Source organism: Strix aluco, chromosome 17 (assembly GCF_031877795.1).
Source record: "Strix aluco isolate bStrAlu1 chromosome 17, bStrAlu1.hap1, whole genome shotgun sequence".
In the NCBI taxonomy this organism is placed as follows: Eukaryota; Metazoa; Chordata; class Aves; order Strigiformes; family Strigidae; genus Strix; species Strix aluco.
Window position 1 is genome coordinate 14,784,590 of NC_133947.1, and position 17,813 is coordinate 14,802,402.

The following is a 17,813-nucleotide window of genomic DNA, read 5'->3' on the forward strand; positions in this document are numbered from 1 at the left end:
GCAAACGTCTAATTGAAAAAATATCCTGATGGGAGAATTTCTAATAAATTTGTTTGCACCCTCATAGCCTGGAGGAGAGGGAAAAAAATCCAATCAGCAGTGGGGAAGTTCCAAAGTTTCCATTGCATTTTGAGTCTTGATTTTCAGGCTCGCTGCTCAGACTGGCAATCAGAGGCACAGTAATTTTGAAGGCAGGATTCATTACAGTTATTATGAAGGCACCAAGGGCAGAAGGAAGTGTGGAGTGGAGGTAGGGGAATAGTAGAAAGCCATAAAAAAATACATTCTGATGAGCAGATGATAGAGATAATGATAAAGAAAGCAGAGTGCTTGTCCTGCCCTGGACCTCCACAGTGAAAGATACTTTTTGTTTTCTGAATGTAGATTTCCAGGTGACTTGTTTTCTGGAGAAGAGCTGTTTCAAACAGGTCTTAGTCTAGATCTACAAAATAGTGTGCTGGAGGAGGACAAAAGCGAGGTGTTTGTTTGCAAGGAAGGGGGATGGATGGATGGATGTGCATCATCTGTGTATTTGAATCTGTCGGAGGGACAAAGTTTTTACTTAGGCAAGAGCTCTTCTTTTCCTGATGTGGAAGTAAATATTTCTGCAGTTCAGATTCCTGACTGGTTCCAGGGAAGGACGGAACTATCTCCCCACCAGAATATTTTATCTTTCTTCAAGACTGCTTGCTGGAAAGCTCTTGTGCAGCTCACCTGAAGCATCTCAGTGTGCAGTCTCAGGATGCGATAGCTTTTAAGCATCCCGCTGTGCCACGCGGCAGGTCTGTGCAGCTGAGCTGACGCGAAGCTCTGGCATCGCAGAGCGGGCCACTGCAAAGGGCCCTCCATCCACACAGTGCACAGCCTCGGGGTGTCTGCTCAGGCTCCAGGATCCACCTGGGGGGTTTTTGGTGGGGTGGTTCCAAAAAGAGCTTGGAAGTGGGACCTCAGGACCATAATTTTGCCCGTTCCAAAAAGATTGACTGCCCAAACCCATGCTGCTGCCTGTGCCAAGTCAGAGGTGGCTTGTCCCGCTGCCGCAGGGCTGAGCATCTCCACCAAACTGTGCCACCTCTTCGGTGAATTCAGCTTTCTCTGCTGGGGCTGGTCGGGTTGGCAGAGGGTATTTAGGCCATAGAGCTGATTGAGTCTCTGTGCCTGGAAGCGCGGCAGCTCCGGCTGGAACCGTGTTAGCAGGAGCTGGCTACGCCAGCAATTGTTTTACAGGTGGAGGGAAATTCAGTTTAAAGTGGATAGCACCCAGCTGGCCTCTGGGTGAGCTGCTTGTCCCAGCAAGCCCATCGGGCTGCCAGTGATCACTGCATCCCACAGCTCCTGCCTTGCTGATGGGTTTAACGAAATCCTGCATTTGCACAGGGATCCCTTTCCGCCCTACTGCGGCTGCTAGCGGTATTAGTTAATGAGTGATACAATACTCGCTCGAATTTTGCTGCTTTTAATTGGTTTGTGGTGCTGTCCCAGAGGATAGTCTGGCAATTAGAGGGTGTCTGATGCTGAGCGGAGCTGTTACCCGCACGTGGCTTTACTAACTCTGCTGACTTTAATAGCTAATCCTGTAGCACTCTGAGAAATGGAAGTGTAATTAATAGTCTACATTCACCTGGTTTCATTTAGATTTCTCTTTTATTGTTCTTAATATGGCCCATTTCTGTTAAGGCATAACCAGTATCAGCCTCGTATCAGAGAGCAAGAGGACATGAAAGGGGTGAGCAATCTTCAATTCATCATCCAGCTTGTAAGGGCAAGAGGGTTGGCGCTTCCCCTAGTTAAGTATATGATGTCATTCACAGCTGGTACCTTCATCCTTGTCTCGGGAGTGGTTTATGGCATAGTCCATTTTATTGCCATAATTAATTTGTGAACTTAGCCTTGAGAACTGCCCCAGCCATACTTCGAGCCGGAGACAGTCCTGGAGGGCTTTTTCCCTTCATTTGGAATTGGAGCAAGTGAAAAGCTCCCGTTGTAGCTAATTAATAGGAAGAGTTTTGCAGTTCTCCATGGGGGTTTTGTAGCCTAATAAGTGGATTAGCAGCTCAGAACTGGGTGAAGGGGGCAGGCGTGTTGCAGGAGCTGTGGGGGCACAGGCAAATGCCCTGTGCTTGGGCTGCTCTGCCTCTCACCCAGCCATGGAGGCAGAGTCCTGGCAGAGCAGGCAGGGGAAGAGGAGATGGGGGAGAAATGTGTCTTCTTGCAGCCAGAGTTTGCAAACAGCAGCAAACTGTGAGCATGGGGAATCAGGCTTTGCATAGAGACCCCCTCGTGTATGGCCCAGAGTGGCTTTCTGCATTGCTGCTGTAGGTTTCCTTTGGCAGTTAAGGAGTACGTAGGTGTCTGGAAGAGGATTGAATGGGACCTGCCTGTCTTGGAAATTTCCATCGATGGAAGTTGGCTTTTTAAAGCTGGTTGATGGTCTAGTAGGAATTCTAGCAAGAACTTCATTTGGGTGATCTTTGCTGCTGGGTACCTCTGTGGTTTTGCACACATTTGGCTTATTTGTTTGAATTGGAGGATTCAGTCATTATTTGGCTGAAAAAGTAACATAAACATGCCGTGTTACCATGTCCCATTGCAATAACCATGATGCATGTGTGCTCATACATGCTCAAAAGTTTTAAAGGAGCAGCTCAGGATTTTCTTCTGGAAATTTTGGCTGTTTACGTGAAGAGCTGGGAAAGTATTTGGGATGCACATGGCCCTAGTGTGCAGATGGCACTTCACTAACTCTAACTTTCTTTTGTCTTTCTAGTTTGATGGGGAGAACATGTACATGGGAATGAATGACAACACCCAGGAGTTTCTATCAGCAAATCAGGTAAGTGTCGATTTGCTTGGGTGGACAGGGTGGTGAGATTTTTTAGGGGACTTAGGCTATGCCCAAGGCACAGATTCTAGGAGCTCTCTGTGAATCTGCACTCCTGGGACATCAGGAGGGTCCACGGAGGAGGTCATTGCTGTCAGCTCTGCTGCTGCCAGGGAGCAGTGGTGGATGCACTTGGTACAGGGAGAGGGATGTGCTTGCATGCCAGTGCTGCTGCGTGTCGCTGGAGCGCAGCTTAGCCACGGCTCTCCAATGAAGCTGAAAAGCTTTACCTCAGCATCCTTCACTCAAAATGAAGATGCAGTTGGTGTTTATGGATGCAGTGAGATTTCCAAGCATTGTGTGTAGTTCAGGTGCCTCCTTCCCTCACGTAGAGTATTTCCTGTAGCTAAATAGATTAACAGTTAGCTGGCTTGGGGAGAAAAAGGAATCAAAGGTTTCCTGTTTTGGAACTATAAACCCACACGTGGAGGACTAGAATAGAAGTGCTCACATCTCGCAGGTGCCTGAGCCTTCAGGGCTCTCTCTGGGCTTGGATACACATGGAACAGGCACATCCATTCAGCTCAGCCCTAAACATACAAAGTTAAGGCCATGCTTAGGTCCTGCTGAGAGGTGAGGACTTCAGCACATACATACCTGTCCTGACCAGGAGGTGAGAGATGGTCCCATATGCGTCCCCCTGCAGTGGCCCAGCGTGACTAGAGCGTGCTGGGGACTTGGTGCATCTTTGAGGTGCCTGATGCTGCACCCTCAGAGCAAAGCTTCTCATCACATCCAGCTGCCTTGTGAGGGAAAGTGCTAGTTCATTGCTAATATTTTTCAGCATTCCGTTTTGAGGCTGTGTTGGGCCGTTTTGTTGTGGGGCCCTGCTGACCGCAGCCACGTGCAGGGTTATGTCACGTGAAGGTGATGTGTTGCAAAATTTGAAAAGCGGCCATGTGATGATTTCTATCCAGCCCAAGATGCTGCCAGCTTCCTCTTGCCCTGGACCTGGTGTGTGTGGCCTGGGACAAGGTTACAGCGTGCTCCTGCTGCTGGGGTTTGGTACTTACCACAGCATCACTATGAATTACAAGGCTATTGAGTCATCCATGGTCCATCTAACTCAGATACCAGCGACTATTAAAATATATGCATATTAAACTGAAAACAGGGAGAAAACTTGTTGTTCACCTTCTTGGAGTGTGGCAGTGCATTGGCCCATTGCTTAGGAGAGTTGCTCCTGCTCTGGCTTTCAGAGATGTCATGCAAAGCCACCAGCACCAAGGTGTGGGAAGAGACCTGTTCTTGCGTGAGAAGGATTTCCAGAGGGTGGGGAAGGAACCACGAACTTCACACTAGTGATTCAGCAGAAACAAATATGTAGTCGATCAACAACAGCATGTGATCATCAGAGCCAGGAATTGCCAGAGGTTGAGTAAACACAGAAAGGAATGGGGTGACCCCAAGCTGCCCCAGCCAGGGGTCAGCGCCCTCCCCTCCCATGCTCACCAGGGCTGTGCAGAGCCTACGAGCAAGTGGTGAATGCTAATGGGGACACTTGTCTTAAATACTCTGCCTTTAAAAACTCCCAAGGGACTACTATTTCACAGCCTTATTGGGAAGGGCTGGCAGTGCCAGCCTCACAGCCAGCCGCATTCCCTGGCCATGATGTGCCCATGGGATGGCACTGAACTGGGGATGAACCACAGCCAGCGTGAACCATTTGTGTTTCCTCCTCTACATCAATAGAAATCACCTTGTAGCCCCTGTCACATCTTGCTTTCCCCATGGGTGGGCAGCTGGAGGGAAATCAGAAGTGATGCTGCACCACGATCGAGGAGGGCTGGCTTCCAAATAAAAATAGAGGCAGTCATGTGGTGGAGAGTTCATGTGCTTTTTGAACCTGGGAGAAGGATAAACCAAACCAGCTTAGATCCCTGTAACCTGGGAAATAGAAGTTTACTCTTCATTTGTTCTCTATTGACTTGGTGACATGTATTTCCTATTTTGAAATAGCAGTGAAGGATGAAAAGGGAGGAAGTATCTTTCTCTTGGCAGAGGGTGGGTGGGGGGCAGATACCCCCAGTTACAGGGATGGGTTTGTGCACAAGGACGGTGCTGCTGCTTTATCTCCTAGAGCAAAAGCTCTGTGGGGAGTGGGGACTGACATGGAAAATAGATGGGGAAGTTTGTCTTGTCTTGTGTTTCCAGTTCCCCTCCTTGTGCTGCTATGCTTGGGGCAGTCAGAGAGGAGCTGGCAGCAGGACCAAGTGGGGCAAGAGAAGAGGTGGCACCTGCAGCTCTGCCAGGGCAGGTGCCCCCATGGGATGCTGTAGTGACCCCCCATAACCTCGCCTGGGGCACAGGAGGGGAGCGGGGAGAGAGGGTGAGGATCCTGGTTCATGCCCTGCAAGGACACCAGTAGTGGTTCCCACCCAGCATGAGCTTTGCCTGAGGAGGACAGGAAGCAGCCTTCGCCCCTCACCCTCATTAGTTCATCGTCTCCGCTTATTTACCTGCGCATCAGCACTTGTTTACCAGAGAGCAATTTATGGCACCAGTCATGACTTTATTACTAATAACACAAGTCTTCTATTTAAATGGGGGTTCCAGATGTTTTTTTATTGTTTGCTAAACCTGTTGTAACCTGAACGAGTACATTAAACAGCAGGAGTGTGGTTTCACAATCTCACTTGAGAGGCTGCTAAATCACTGGCCCCAAGACGCCTGTGGAGCACACGTGGGATATTGCTCAGCCCTTGGGATCCTTGGGGACAAAGACAAATCATACATAGCAATTACTGAAGGCATCACACTGTAATAAACGGGCCTGGTGTCTTAGACTGGTTGCGCTGGGCACCATTAGGCATCTGCAGCTCTTGGCAGCAGACACAGCTTCACATTGAGCCTGATGCAAGAGCTGGGACGTCCAGAATTAACGGTGGGAAATCTTAGCTTCACATTGCCCATTTTAGGGCACACTTGCTTATTTACCCTAGTTTTGCACTATACAGTGAGCTCCCCTGGTACCAGCACACCTGTGGTGGCCTGGGGTGAGCCTGTCACAATGAAACCCCCTGGACCTGCACGAGGGCTTGCAGCCGCTCCGTGCTTTGAGGTGAGTAGGAAGGGCTGGGAAAGTAAGAAATGCAACTGGGTGTGTGGCCTCATTTCAGCTGGAAAATTTTTAGGGGTCCACAGATGGAAGAAGTTCAGTAGTTTTTGTTATAGGAAATTCTGTATTGCCTTGCAGTTTGTCTCTCAAAATACCTAGAAGGAGTTAGGTGGAAAGTAGAATTCAGTTCATCACGTCTCCCCCTGCCCTGGTTTAAACCCAGGGGGATTTAAATGGCTCCTGCCTGTCAGTGCAATGCTTTACACTTTCTACCCAGAGATCCAGCAACTGCTTAAGCTCTTGAGTCATCCTTTGCCATCACACAGATAAGATTATTTTCGTTTTACAACTGGAGCTACAGAGACAGTGCAGTTAGTGCAGCTCCTGTGCTGAGCCGTCCCTGGGCAGCATTGCGATCCTGCAGCACCCTGACATTAGCCTTATCTCAGCCCCTTGTACAGTTTTGGATCCTAAGGAGCTTCTGCAGTATTTTATGGCAAGAGTGTGGTAAACCCAGGAGCAGGGTCTGCTTCACTCTCCTTCATCACTCCTTACCTTGCAGAGCTGCTAACCTGAGGGGGAAGAAGAAAAAAAACCAACCAAACAAAGCACCGTCCAAAACAACTGAAAGCCAGCTGATGTGCTGCTTCCCCTCATCTTACTCGACAGGATTGCTTATGTGTTATCAGCTGCATTTCTTGTTGTCATCCCGAAAGGGGTTGGTTTCAGCTGAGAACGAAATGCAGAAATAGAGGAGCCTAAAACATAATGAGAGCACTGACAGATCCAGACTCATGCTGGCACAGCCTGCTTGGGGAAAATAATTCCTCTTGTTCCATCAAATAGAGGGACATTTGACCCCAGAAGTGAGTCAAATGCGAAATGTAATTCAACCCCCAACAGGGGCCAGAGTATAAATGCAACTTGACATCTGATCAAACCATCACGGACATTTGACCCCCGAGATGACTGAGGTATCTGTTGTGTCTCATGAAGTCAGCAGAGCATCATTCCTCACCCCTGTCAATTTTCTTTCTTTCTTTCCCCCTCTCCCCAAACAAAGACAAGGAATTAAGTAATGCAAAAATCTCAAGGAATGGACAGATTACCACCCATATGATGCAAAATCAGTAAGAAAAGATATTTATTAAGGTCTTTGTGATAGGAAGAATAACCCCAAGAAGGGCAAAGATTGGGAAATTCCTCATGTAGCTGGACAGGAATGAGTTTGGTTTTGTTTGGCATCGAGACTTCTGTACGTGCAGGAAGAGTCCACAGGTGCCTTATAAATATAAATTAACTATGTCTGGGAATACCCTGCAAGAAGGTATCATTATCCCACCTTATGGGTGAATAAACACAGGAAATACCTTTCCGGGGAGCTGGGGATGGTGTGATGCAAAGTGTGGGAACGGCCGGGTTCTGGCACGGGTTTGGGGACAATTGTCCCTCGTCTTATTGAGAGCAGGGATGTGACTCTGTGCCCAGTCCGTGGAGGGACATCATGGAAAGCCTTAGGGGAGTGTTTGTCACATTTCTCCTCTTTCCGTGGCATGTCTCTGTCTGCTGGCAGGGCGATGGGCAGCTTTGAGGGAGGAAAGAGCCGATTACTTACTGCTGGGCATTTTTGATCCTGCGTTCTGCCTGTTCCCAGGAGCTTTCAGTGCACGGCTTATTCCAGCTGAGCAGCATGCCTGTTTCTGTACCAACAAGTTAATTTGTGTGACTCCTCATGCAAATGCTGTTACACATCAGTATAGTTTATTCAGGCCAGGGAGATGCATCAACATAAACAACTCCTTGCTTTTGTAACTGAGAGCAGAGATAGGACCCCACTGCTTTAACTGTGAGTGTTGAAAATATGATAGTTAAATTGACAGAGAGTATTTGCACACCATTTCCTCCTCTAGTGCTATTCTTATGTGATGCCTTTGCTGGCATACTCCTGCTGCCCATCTGTGTATCAAACATCAGGTCTTGGCTGCCGGGAACCACATCTGTCCTGCGGACATGCGTGGGGGCTGCAGGTTTGCAGAGCAGCATTGAAAAAGCCTGATTTCACCCAGCCCTGGTGGGACACCTGATGTCGATGACCCTGCAGAGCAGCAGAGAGGGCTTTAGTTTAGGCTGTGTGCATTAGGGTGAGACTGGGTAACTCATGGGTGGAGCTGCTCACATTTATACTGCTGAGAAAGTGGATCCATGGACATAGACGTGTTTGTACGTGGCAGCATGTGCATTAAATAGAAGGTGGGTTTTTTTCTGGCTGTGTGCAAATCGGCAGGGACTCAACTGAGTGTGAGGGTTATACCAATGCACCAAGGGAAATGGAGTTAAGAGACATTATATGTCATGTGCACACACTCATATACAGCATCTGTCTTCAAATGTGTTCTTATATAAACGTTAGTGTGGGGTTATACATGCCTGCCCCTTTCCACACACATGAAATCTATCTGCGACTGTATCCGTGTGCTTGGATGTGTATAAATCAAAATTTATCTACTGTATCTATTGCCCTTTATCTGTTTATCTCCATACATCTTCAAGCTCGGGTCTGTATTAGCCATAATAGATACAGTAAGTCGCTGATCTGGTGGGTCAAATGGTCAGGGCTCTTTGATCAGCCGTCAGGATACATTACCGCCAGGGCCTCCGGTGGGGCTTGAATTACAACTTACATTTGACTCATTTCTGGGGTCAAAACGTCCCTCTTATTTGATCGAATGACAGAAATTGTATAATTTGTATATATCCCTGAGCCATATGTGCTCTGAGTGCCACTCTAATGTGTTTTATAAAGGCACAGCTGTCTTGGTGACTTATTTAAAATGGGATTTTGAAGTAGTGTTCTTGCCATTTAATGTCCCCATTCAGGGTTACACAAGGTTTATCAAATAATAAATAACATTTAGAACATTCATTTTAGCATAACAATGGGTTTGCTAGTTATAAGGAACTGGACGGTACAATAAAGCTGTGTTTGGTAAATAAGCAATAATGTAGAAAGCAAGCGACAGCATAATTAGAAATTAATGACGGTGCGGGAAGCTATGGATACCTTCCTCACATTCTGCTAACGCTCCAGACTAGACAGAGCTCATCTTGGCAGCCTCTGCTGTAAAATATGCCATCAAACCTTGTCATAATACTGGCAGACGTGTTGTCCTCCCACCTCCTGGGCCTCCCACCAGTCTCAGCTGAATTGCAGCACAATGTCAACAGTTGGTAAAATAAACCTGGGTCTGGGGCAGAACTGCGCTGCGTGAGTGCGGGGGATCCCCTTCCCCGCTCAGGCCCGCGGAGCCACAACACAACTGCAGTCCTGAGGTGGCCGTGGAGCACTGGGCAGCATGAGGGCTGCTAATGAAGATATGAGCGACTCATCCTCCGCTCGTTCTTGCTCCTTCCTCCCTAGTAGGAAGCTGTAAAAGAGGACCAGTATAGACTTTGGTTTTCCCTCCATCAGTGGCTTTGGTAGAGATGCTCTGTTGCTGGCAGTGAAGTGACAATATGCAATTGCTCGGACGTAAGGTGTTCTCATGTTGGTTGGTCCCTGACCTACCAGGACATTTGAATCTGGAGGAGTTTCCAGCAGTTTGTTTGTCCCTGAAGCTCATAAGATGCAGCAGTTTGCTCATGGTCACCACAGCCACTGTCTCAGACCTGGGTTTGCTCCAGAAGAAAGGCTGGAAGAAACCAGGAGACCATACATGTGGCTGAGCGATACCTTAGGGTGACTCTCTTGAGTCTTGTCATGGTAAAGTTTGCACAGCAGAGTGCTGGAGAAAAAAGTAGAGCCCACCATGAGGTTATTCTTTGTGCAATTTCCACTCGAGTTCCCTAATTAACTTTTGTGTTTCTAAGGAGTCTGATCAGCCTTTGCATGAAGAAACTTGTGTTTGTTTTAACTTTGAGGAGACATGTCTCAGGGTCTTCATAGTCTATTGATTTTGGCTATTGTCTGGCTTGATCTATTGATGACAGGAACAGATGATGGTCAGCGGATGGTCAGTGTTAGAGAAAATCCCTGATATAAGTAGAAGGGTTTAAAAAAGGGGGAGTCTGTCCCCCAGGCTCTGGAGAGCTCTGATCCTCCTGAATTTCCAGGAGTCTTGTGCTCCTCGGGCTTCACTCTCTTGCCTCTCTACAGCATCCCGGTCTCTTCCAATCTCCAAACAGTCTGTATTTTTGAAGTCTAGAGTCAACCACAAGAGGGGCAGAGTAAAATAAAAAACTGATGACTCCCTAATCCCTTTACAATGATATATTGCAAATATTGCTAGAACATATATATATATATATATATATATATATTGAAGACCCCTAGTGAAGAGAAGTGAGAGCTTTATACAGACTCAAAGTTGAAAGAGAGGATTAAACAGAGTTTGGCACTGCCGTGGAAACTGAGAGTGTGTGCTGCAGCAGGCATCCATGGTAAGATACATATTTTGCTCTTTCCCTGCTGTTCATTGAGTAATACTGTATAATTTCATATGTTGTCCTAGAGAACAAAAAATAGAGGGAAGACATTGATAGATATTAAATGCCTTTCTCAGCAGACAATTCGGGAAGAATCTCATGTACTATTTTAGAATGAACAATAGAGTGTTACATGTCATTTGTTATAGTCAGCAGCTAATGGAAACCCTTCCAGGCGGGGTTTTGGAGGTGAGCACAACTACAGCTGATGATCCAGGCTTGTGAATTTTGCATGAACTCCTATGTGACAATGAAATTTTTGAAAGGTGCCGTTAGGAAGCAATTCCTGTAACTTAGTCATAGCAAGAGAAGCTTCTGTTGCTGGTGGAGGGTTGGCTGTAGTGCTTAAATAATAATAAAAGAATCCCTTGATATTACAAGCAGAACAAACATCATCTTCAACCCTTGGTTTCAAAGGACTCCTAAGTTGTTAACAATAGGGTGTTTGAAAAACAGCCACCAAGCATCACAGAGTGAAAAACTAATGTAATTCAGCAGTTCCTAGACTGAAATGGATAGTCTCTGTTTCACTTGCATCTGGGGGAAAAAAAGAAATAACATCTTACACAGTTGAAGATATCTGTCAGGTGATACAGAGCACCTTGTAGGAACAGAAAATGGAAGTTGTCGTGGTGGTTGAATTTCATGTGTAGACATTTCATCAAGGAACTGAGGTTCCTGAATAGATTTAGGTTTAGGGGCAAAGGCAGGAGGGAGAAGGAGATCCTTGGGTGCATCAGGGCAGTGGTCAGAAAGCAGAGGAACAGCACACACTGCCCGAGGGCCGGGCACAGCATCCGCCACTCCTCCAGGGTCTTCCAGGTGACCACAGCCAGCTGTGCCCTTGGGTCAGTCCGAGCAGTAATCTTCCCTTCTCTTTCCCAAGTCTTTCCCAGGTTTTCTGGGATCTGAATCAGCTCAGAGATTGTTTTTGATCCAATGATAAAGAGCATCTGTATGTAGCATCACGCCTGACTGTAGCCCTCAGTCTGCGAGGTGTGTGATCAAAATGCACGTGAGGACCTTCAAACAGAGCTCTGATTTCTTTTGTGGTGAAGAAGTCCGTAAGCAGCAAAACATTTTAAAAGTAATAATAAGAACTCAATCAATGCAGGAGAGTGGTCCAGGGCTGGAGGCAGCACAGCTCTAGCCCATGGCCCAGCTGCCTGGGGGCTGGCGAGGTGGTGGGTACCCAGGGGCTGGCAGAGGGAAGGCGGCAGCAGGACAATGCGTATCCCACTGCGAAACAGCGTTTGCTGCTGCTGCATCTTGGTCCAAATAAAATATTAATAGCAAGACGAGTTCTGATAGAGGGTTCGACATGGGTGTTTCTTGGCACCAAAATGCTGTGATGCCTCTCAGTGGGGCTGAAGGAAATGTGGACCAAAATTCCAGAAATGCTTTCTGTGTGCTGGAGGGTGAGGGAGTAACTGGGACTGCTTTGGAGCACTGTGGAGCACAGCTGAAGTCCAGTCAGTCTAAGTAACACTGACGGGGATCTGCTAGTGTGCATGATGACTCCTGCGGTATGAGGACACCTGGGCTGGCTGTCCAGCAATGCTGATGAGCTCATAGAGCCAACGGCTCTTAAAACAGCAACAACATATAGAGGAAGGTGGTGCCCAGTATCCTTTAGCAAACGAAGTGTCACTTAGTCAAAGATTTCCCACTGTGCTTAACACTGCTGTGAAAGGCCTGCACCTGGTGTACGCAGAGCTTCTCCTTTGATGGTCAGCATGGCCCAGGGCAAGATGGAGACCTACATGTGGGGGAACCTGGGGCAGCTCTGGAGGGAGCAGGTCACCTTTGAAGCATAGGTATATGGTGTTTATGTGTGCTTTAAATCCCCTGAAGGTGCCCCTCTGGTCAGCTACCACTGCTCCTGGGAGGGTGCTGGGTTGTCCTTGAGTGGTGGCTGTCACTTCAGACAAAGGCAATCTCAGAGCTTTTATGCACAAGCTGTTTCTGCCTTCAGATCCTCCAGCTCCTCACACTGTGCTAATTCCTCGCCGCTTGTCTCCCGAATTACCCGCTGTGACACAGTGTGATTTGGAGCCAGGTCTTTACATGCTAACAATTGATGCTGAGCTCTGATAATGCGATAACATCGCTATCGGTTAGCTGTGACAAGCAAGATTTTCTACTGTGTCCTGTTGGGGGGTTTGGTTTTGGCTCCTGCAGAGGTTGGTTTGCTTCTGTAATGGACCTCTGGGGAGTTGCTTTGGAAAATTGTGTTTATTTGTGGAAATGTAGCACTGTGGGCCGCAGGAATATGAAAAAAAAAAAAACCCAGCCTGTTGCTCTTGGGATTTCCTTTCCCAACTGATTGATTACTTCTCATCAGAGACCTAGCCCAAGCTGGTGTTTGGGTCTACCGTCACAACAGGGTGATTAACTGGGGAGCCACTTACTTCCAGCAGGAAAACATTATTTTCCACTTCAGAGTTTGGATGAAGGGCTGTGCAGAAAGGAAAACCCCTCTGTAGCCTTGGGCGGCTGCAGAGTGAGCCCTCACTCCGTATCGGCTCTGGGGCTGCCCTGGGCATGTGCGGAGTTGAGCTCCACTCCAGCCCCATAGTGGCCTGACCCTCCCAGCAGAGCATCTCGGGGCTCTACAGGGACTGGAGGATGATGAGGGTTATGTGTCCTGAGTGCGGCCATCCAGCTCCTTATGTTCAGAGCCAGGCGTTCACTCAAACCCTCTACTCACTCATGGGGTTGGGTGGAGCAGTGGAGCCAAGCTGGTGTCCAGCAGTGCTCTGGCAGCTTGCCTGCGAGCCTGAAGGCATACCCGATCCCTCACGGCTCTAACAAAGTGGTGGGACCTCATGGGAAGCCAACCCACGCGAGTGGGCTGCCTTGGTGCCTGCATGCAGCAGGTTGGTTGTGTTAGTTCTGCTTCTGCTCCAGGATTTCTTCAGTAGACCCCTGGGCATCCCCCTTCTTGAAGCATAAGCAACTCAAAGTGGGTCCCCGGGGAAGGGGAGCATGGGTGCCGTGGTTAACCGGGGTGGGGGAGCATGTGCTGTGTGTTCCTGGAGGCAGAGCATGCACCGCGGTGCCCGGGCGAGGGGAGCGTGCTGGTGCAGGTCAGCAGGGAGAAGGCGAGTGTGCCTTGCAGTTACCCAGGAGGGGAGCATGCATGCCACCAGTCCTCTGTGGTTCTGCTTCTTTGGGGAAGGCTTGGAGCTTTCCCTGCCAGGTGATGCACCAGGCCGGGCTGGTCAGAGACATGATGGGAATCAAAAATCAAGAGACAGTTAGGGACGTGCTAGTCTTTAGCAGGGAGGGACACTCTGGGGCTGGACCCAGCTGAAGGACCACTGTCACAGCAGTCCTGACTCCTGCTGGCGGCTTGAAAGGTGGCAAAGCTGACCCAGAGCTCTGCGTTTGGCCCGTGCACCCATCACCCGTGTTGCAGTTCTGCCGAGGACCATGTTGGGTCTCTCTCGTTGGTGACGGCGCTTTCATGATCAGCAGCCTCTGAGCAAGCCTGAATTAAATTTATCTCAAACTAGGAAATCCATCAGCAGCCATCAAAAGTGTCTGAGCTGATGCTGTATAGCTCAGGTCTATGCATCTGTGTACACTGTAAAGGGCAAAATATGACTTGGCTTTTATTACTTTAATTAAAACATGAGTGAAGAGTATGAGATTCATATTAAATTGTATTTTCCTGGCTGCTGTGTGAAGGAGCTAACTGATCTGATTACCATGAAGATTACAAACTATCAAAGTGAAAAAGAGCTTTTTGCAAGTATTTCATATTAAACCTTCAAACATAACACTTTAAGAATAATTATAGTTGTATTACTGGAAAATGATTCATGAATTCTGAATAAATATAAGACCCTTAAAGGGAAATGTTCCAAGACCACAGTTTTCGTTCCAATCTGATGAAATTTAGTATCATTTTGCAGCTGTAGAATAAAATGAAAAAAAATATGTACATAGACTGTATTGAGTATATGTCAGACTAAACTAATGAGATTTTTTTCATCAACTCTAAGCACGTACACAGACAAATGGAATAGCCATTCTCGTTTTCTGTAATAGAAAGCACTGAAAGAGAAGGCAGAAAGGATCTTACTGCTCACGAGTCTTTATTCTACCCTTGATTGTTAAATAATATATTTTAAGTTCTCATATCTCTACTGCAGAATGTTTGAACTGACATTAATGGGTATATAAGAGAAGAGAGCGAGCTTAAAAAAAAAAGTGAGGAAGGGCTAGGATTGGGAATTTTATTAGTATTCCCAGTGGACTGTAATAAAGATACTTTTCACACAATACAGTGAATGTTTACAGCAGACAATTTAGTTTCCTTCCAACAATTATGAGAGAAATTGAATCTCAGGAAATGTTAGTTTTCTCTAAAATTAGACATAACAATAAAGATACCCCTGAAAGTTTATTAAGGAGGGAAGAAAAAAAAAAGCCGTCAGTCTCTGGAAGACAATTTAGCAAATTTATTTTAAGAATTCCAGATGACTTCTAAACAAAACCAGACACCTACGTGGCGCTGAGGGCTCGTGCTCCCCACGCAGGGGATCTGTTTTTCTCTCGAGGAGCCTTTTTTCCCAGGCTTCGGCAATTCCTAGTGCATTTTGGAAACAAACACCTTTTGGGTATTTGTTTCCACCCCAGACCAGGCTGGAAGAGGATGCCCATCACTTCTGCAAGCAGATGGGGCACAAGGTAGCAGCAGGTCATACTCTTCTGCATGCAGATCAGGATGCTACAAGCCTGGGAGCCCACACCGGTATCAAAAGGAAGATGTGTGGTCCTCACCTGCCCACCCCTCATCCCAGGGCAGGTTTCCTTACACTGGACACATGAAAGCAAAGCATCATTATTTACATCAAAAGTAGCAAAGCTGTAGGAGCCCCATTTCATAAAATCAGCAGGATATTTGCTCACCCAGGTGTTAGAAAGTTGAAAGCTGTGTATTTTTGCATGAATATTTGCATGCCTTCTTGCAGGTGCAGTTAATGTTGATGCCTGAGCAAATGCAATGTTTCACCCACCCCCCTGCATAAGCGCAGAGCTCTGTGTGCAGTCGCATGTGGGTTTGCATGCACAAAGGACTAGTTTGCAAAGCACCGTGAGCTCAGGCCTTTTAAGTTTTTCGCAAGAAAATTGGTCGTGAAATGTCAAGAGAGGAGCTGCAGGGAAAGGATGGAAATTATTGGGCACTTGAATGCAACTTCAGGAATGAATTTATCATGCTCACACAGAGATGCTGGGGATCAAAAAAGGAAAGCCACTCTAAAACACAGAAAACTCTGAAGCTCTTTGAGCAGCGCGTGCTATGGTGTTTAGTTTTTGAAACACTGCGATTTCAACATGCAGTGTAGTTCTACTTGCCCTGGTTTCCAGACTTCTGCATCGAGGATTGCTACAACATCCATGTTAGAGACACCTATTCTGTTCTACTTGTGTGTTTTCCCTTTTGTCTGTGCAATCCTTGATTGCCAACTTCTGCCTCACTGTGTTCCAGTCTGGAAAGAGATTCCTGTTACTTGATATCAAGAGTAGGGATGGGAGGAGAAATGGTGAAAGCCGATGCAGCTTAGCTTGCAGCCAAGCTTCTCCAGTAATTTTCCTCAAAAGGATCTGACCCATTTTGATCGTATTTGGGGCTAGACTGGGATGATGCTTTTTGGTAACACGAAGTATGATTCTTGAGGTACCCGGTTTGGTACCGGTATTAGCAGTTGAAGCACTTGGCTCTGAGTTGTCACAGGTTTGTGGAAATCTCTAGGCTTTGTGTGGGCTTGGATTTGAAAGATGGCAGGTGAAGCCCTTGAGTACACTGGGCAAATGAGAATCTTTACCACGGGGTCAGTGTTTTGGCTTTGTTAGCTGCAGCCCTGTTGTGCTCAGAGCCTCCTCTGCCTCTCCATTAGCAACTCTCTGTCATTTTGGCTTTCGGCTTCTGCCCATTTCCTTTGGAACGATTCAGGTTCTACCTGTCATGTTGTAAACTAATGAAAATAATAGAAAAATCTCTCCAGCTGCTTAATGAATGAAGCATTTCAGTTGGTTTGACCTCTGGATAGCTGGGGCTGGTTTTCTTTGGGTGCAGCTGCTAATGGAGTGCCTCCTGCCTCATGCCTTGCGTGTTGGGTTGGGTCCCTTGTGGGGTCCCTTGTGGTCGTGTGATGAAGGTGGTGCTGGTGTTGATTTGAGCCCTCTTGCACCTTCATCTCCTCTGCAAAGCTCTTCCCTGTGTCAGCAAATGCTGTCCATTGCCTCTAGAGCTGCCAGTGCCTACAACAGTGCTTTCTCACCGCCAGCGTTGGAGGCGATCACTGCTGCAGGCTCCTGGCTGTGACCAGCAGATTGGTGTCCCGGCTGTCCTTCTAGATGGAGAGTTGTTATTACTTTAGGAAAACATTGCTATTTCGATTGTTAATTTGATGGTTTTCCTTTTTACCTTCCTCCTGAAAGGATGGTGCCTACTCCAGGTCGCTCAATCCTTTAGAAAGTATTTGAAGACTATCAGTGCTTTAGGGCATAGATGAGCCCCTCACAGCAATGTGTGTGTTCCTGCCTTTTTTTTTAGATAGCATACATAAGCCTGTTTTTATTAAAGAAAAAAAAAATGTTAAAATTGTTAAAGATAAAATCTGTTTGTTTCCCAAAATTCACATATTGGAAGCTTAAGGCTGAGATTTTCACACCTACGCTGAGGATTTGGATACTTGGCCGTGCACCATGCTACAGTTCTCACAATTTTCTCATGAGTCTCTTGGTGCTTCGTGCTTTCCCTAACAGCCCAGCACCTTTGTGCTCTTGTGACATGACAGCTTCTGCTTTGGATAAGTGAGTAAAAGAATAAAATTCTTGCACTTGTGGTTGTGGAGGAAGGCTTGTAACTGTGGTGTTCAGAAGCTCAGTAAATGCAAATGAGGTAGAGAGAAATCCAAGGTGATTATCTTGACATCTCATGGACTGGGAGGTCTGGCACGCCGATGAGTTTTGCAGACTTTAAGGTCTGCAAGGAGCGAGGCATCCCGGTACTATAGGTAATCTGTAATATCTCCATTGACCATCCAAAACCAGGTCATGCTTAGCTGCAGACAGACATTGCTTGCTCTGGCTTCAGAGGCAGCACCTGCCCAAACCCAGTCATTGAGATTGAAATTGGGTAGATGCTCTTGCCATCTCATCTCAGGGTTTACTTTGGCAAAGCTGACTCAGAGGTATCTGGCTTTGGGACTTCTCCTGCATGCCGGAGCCAGATTCTGGGGCTGAGGGTCTTTGGGATAATGTGGGAGGCTGATTTATTGCGCTGGTGATTTCAGTTAATTTCCTTTTCCCATTTCGGCAACTTCCTGGCAGTCTGAAATGTTTTGCAGTGGATGGACGGGTAAAGGATTTCAAGCT

General features: G+C 47.1%; 1 protein-coding gene across 3 annotated transcripts in view; it reads left to right on the forward strand.

Annotated features, from left to right (window-relative positions):
• The window catches only part of TOX2 (TOX high mobility group box family member 2), a 154,463-nt gene that overhangs the window by 59,079 nt on the left and 77,571 nt on the right, over positions 1 to 17,813 (forward strand). For all 3 annotated transcript variants that reach the window (XM_074843361.1, XM_074843363.1, XM_074843362.1), the window contains exon 2: positions 2,768 to 2,833. In XM_074843361.1, the coding sequence (XP_074699462.1) occupies positions 2,768 to 2,833 (66 nt within the window). The remainder of the gene's footprint in view (positions 1 to 2,767; positions 2,834 to 17,813) is intronic.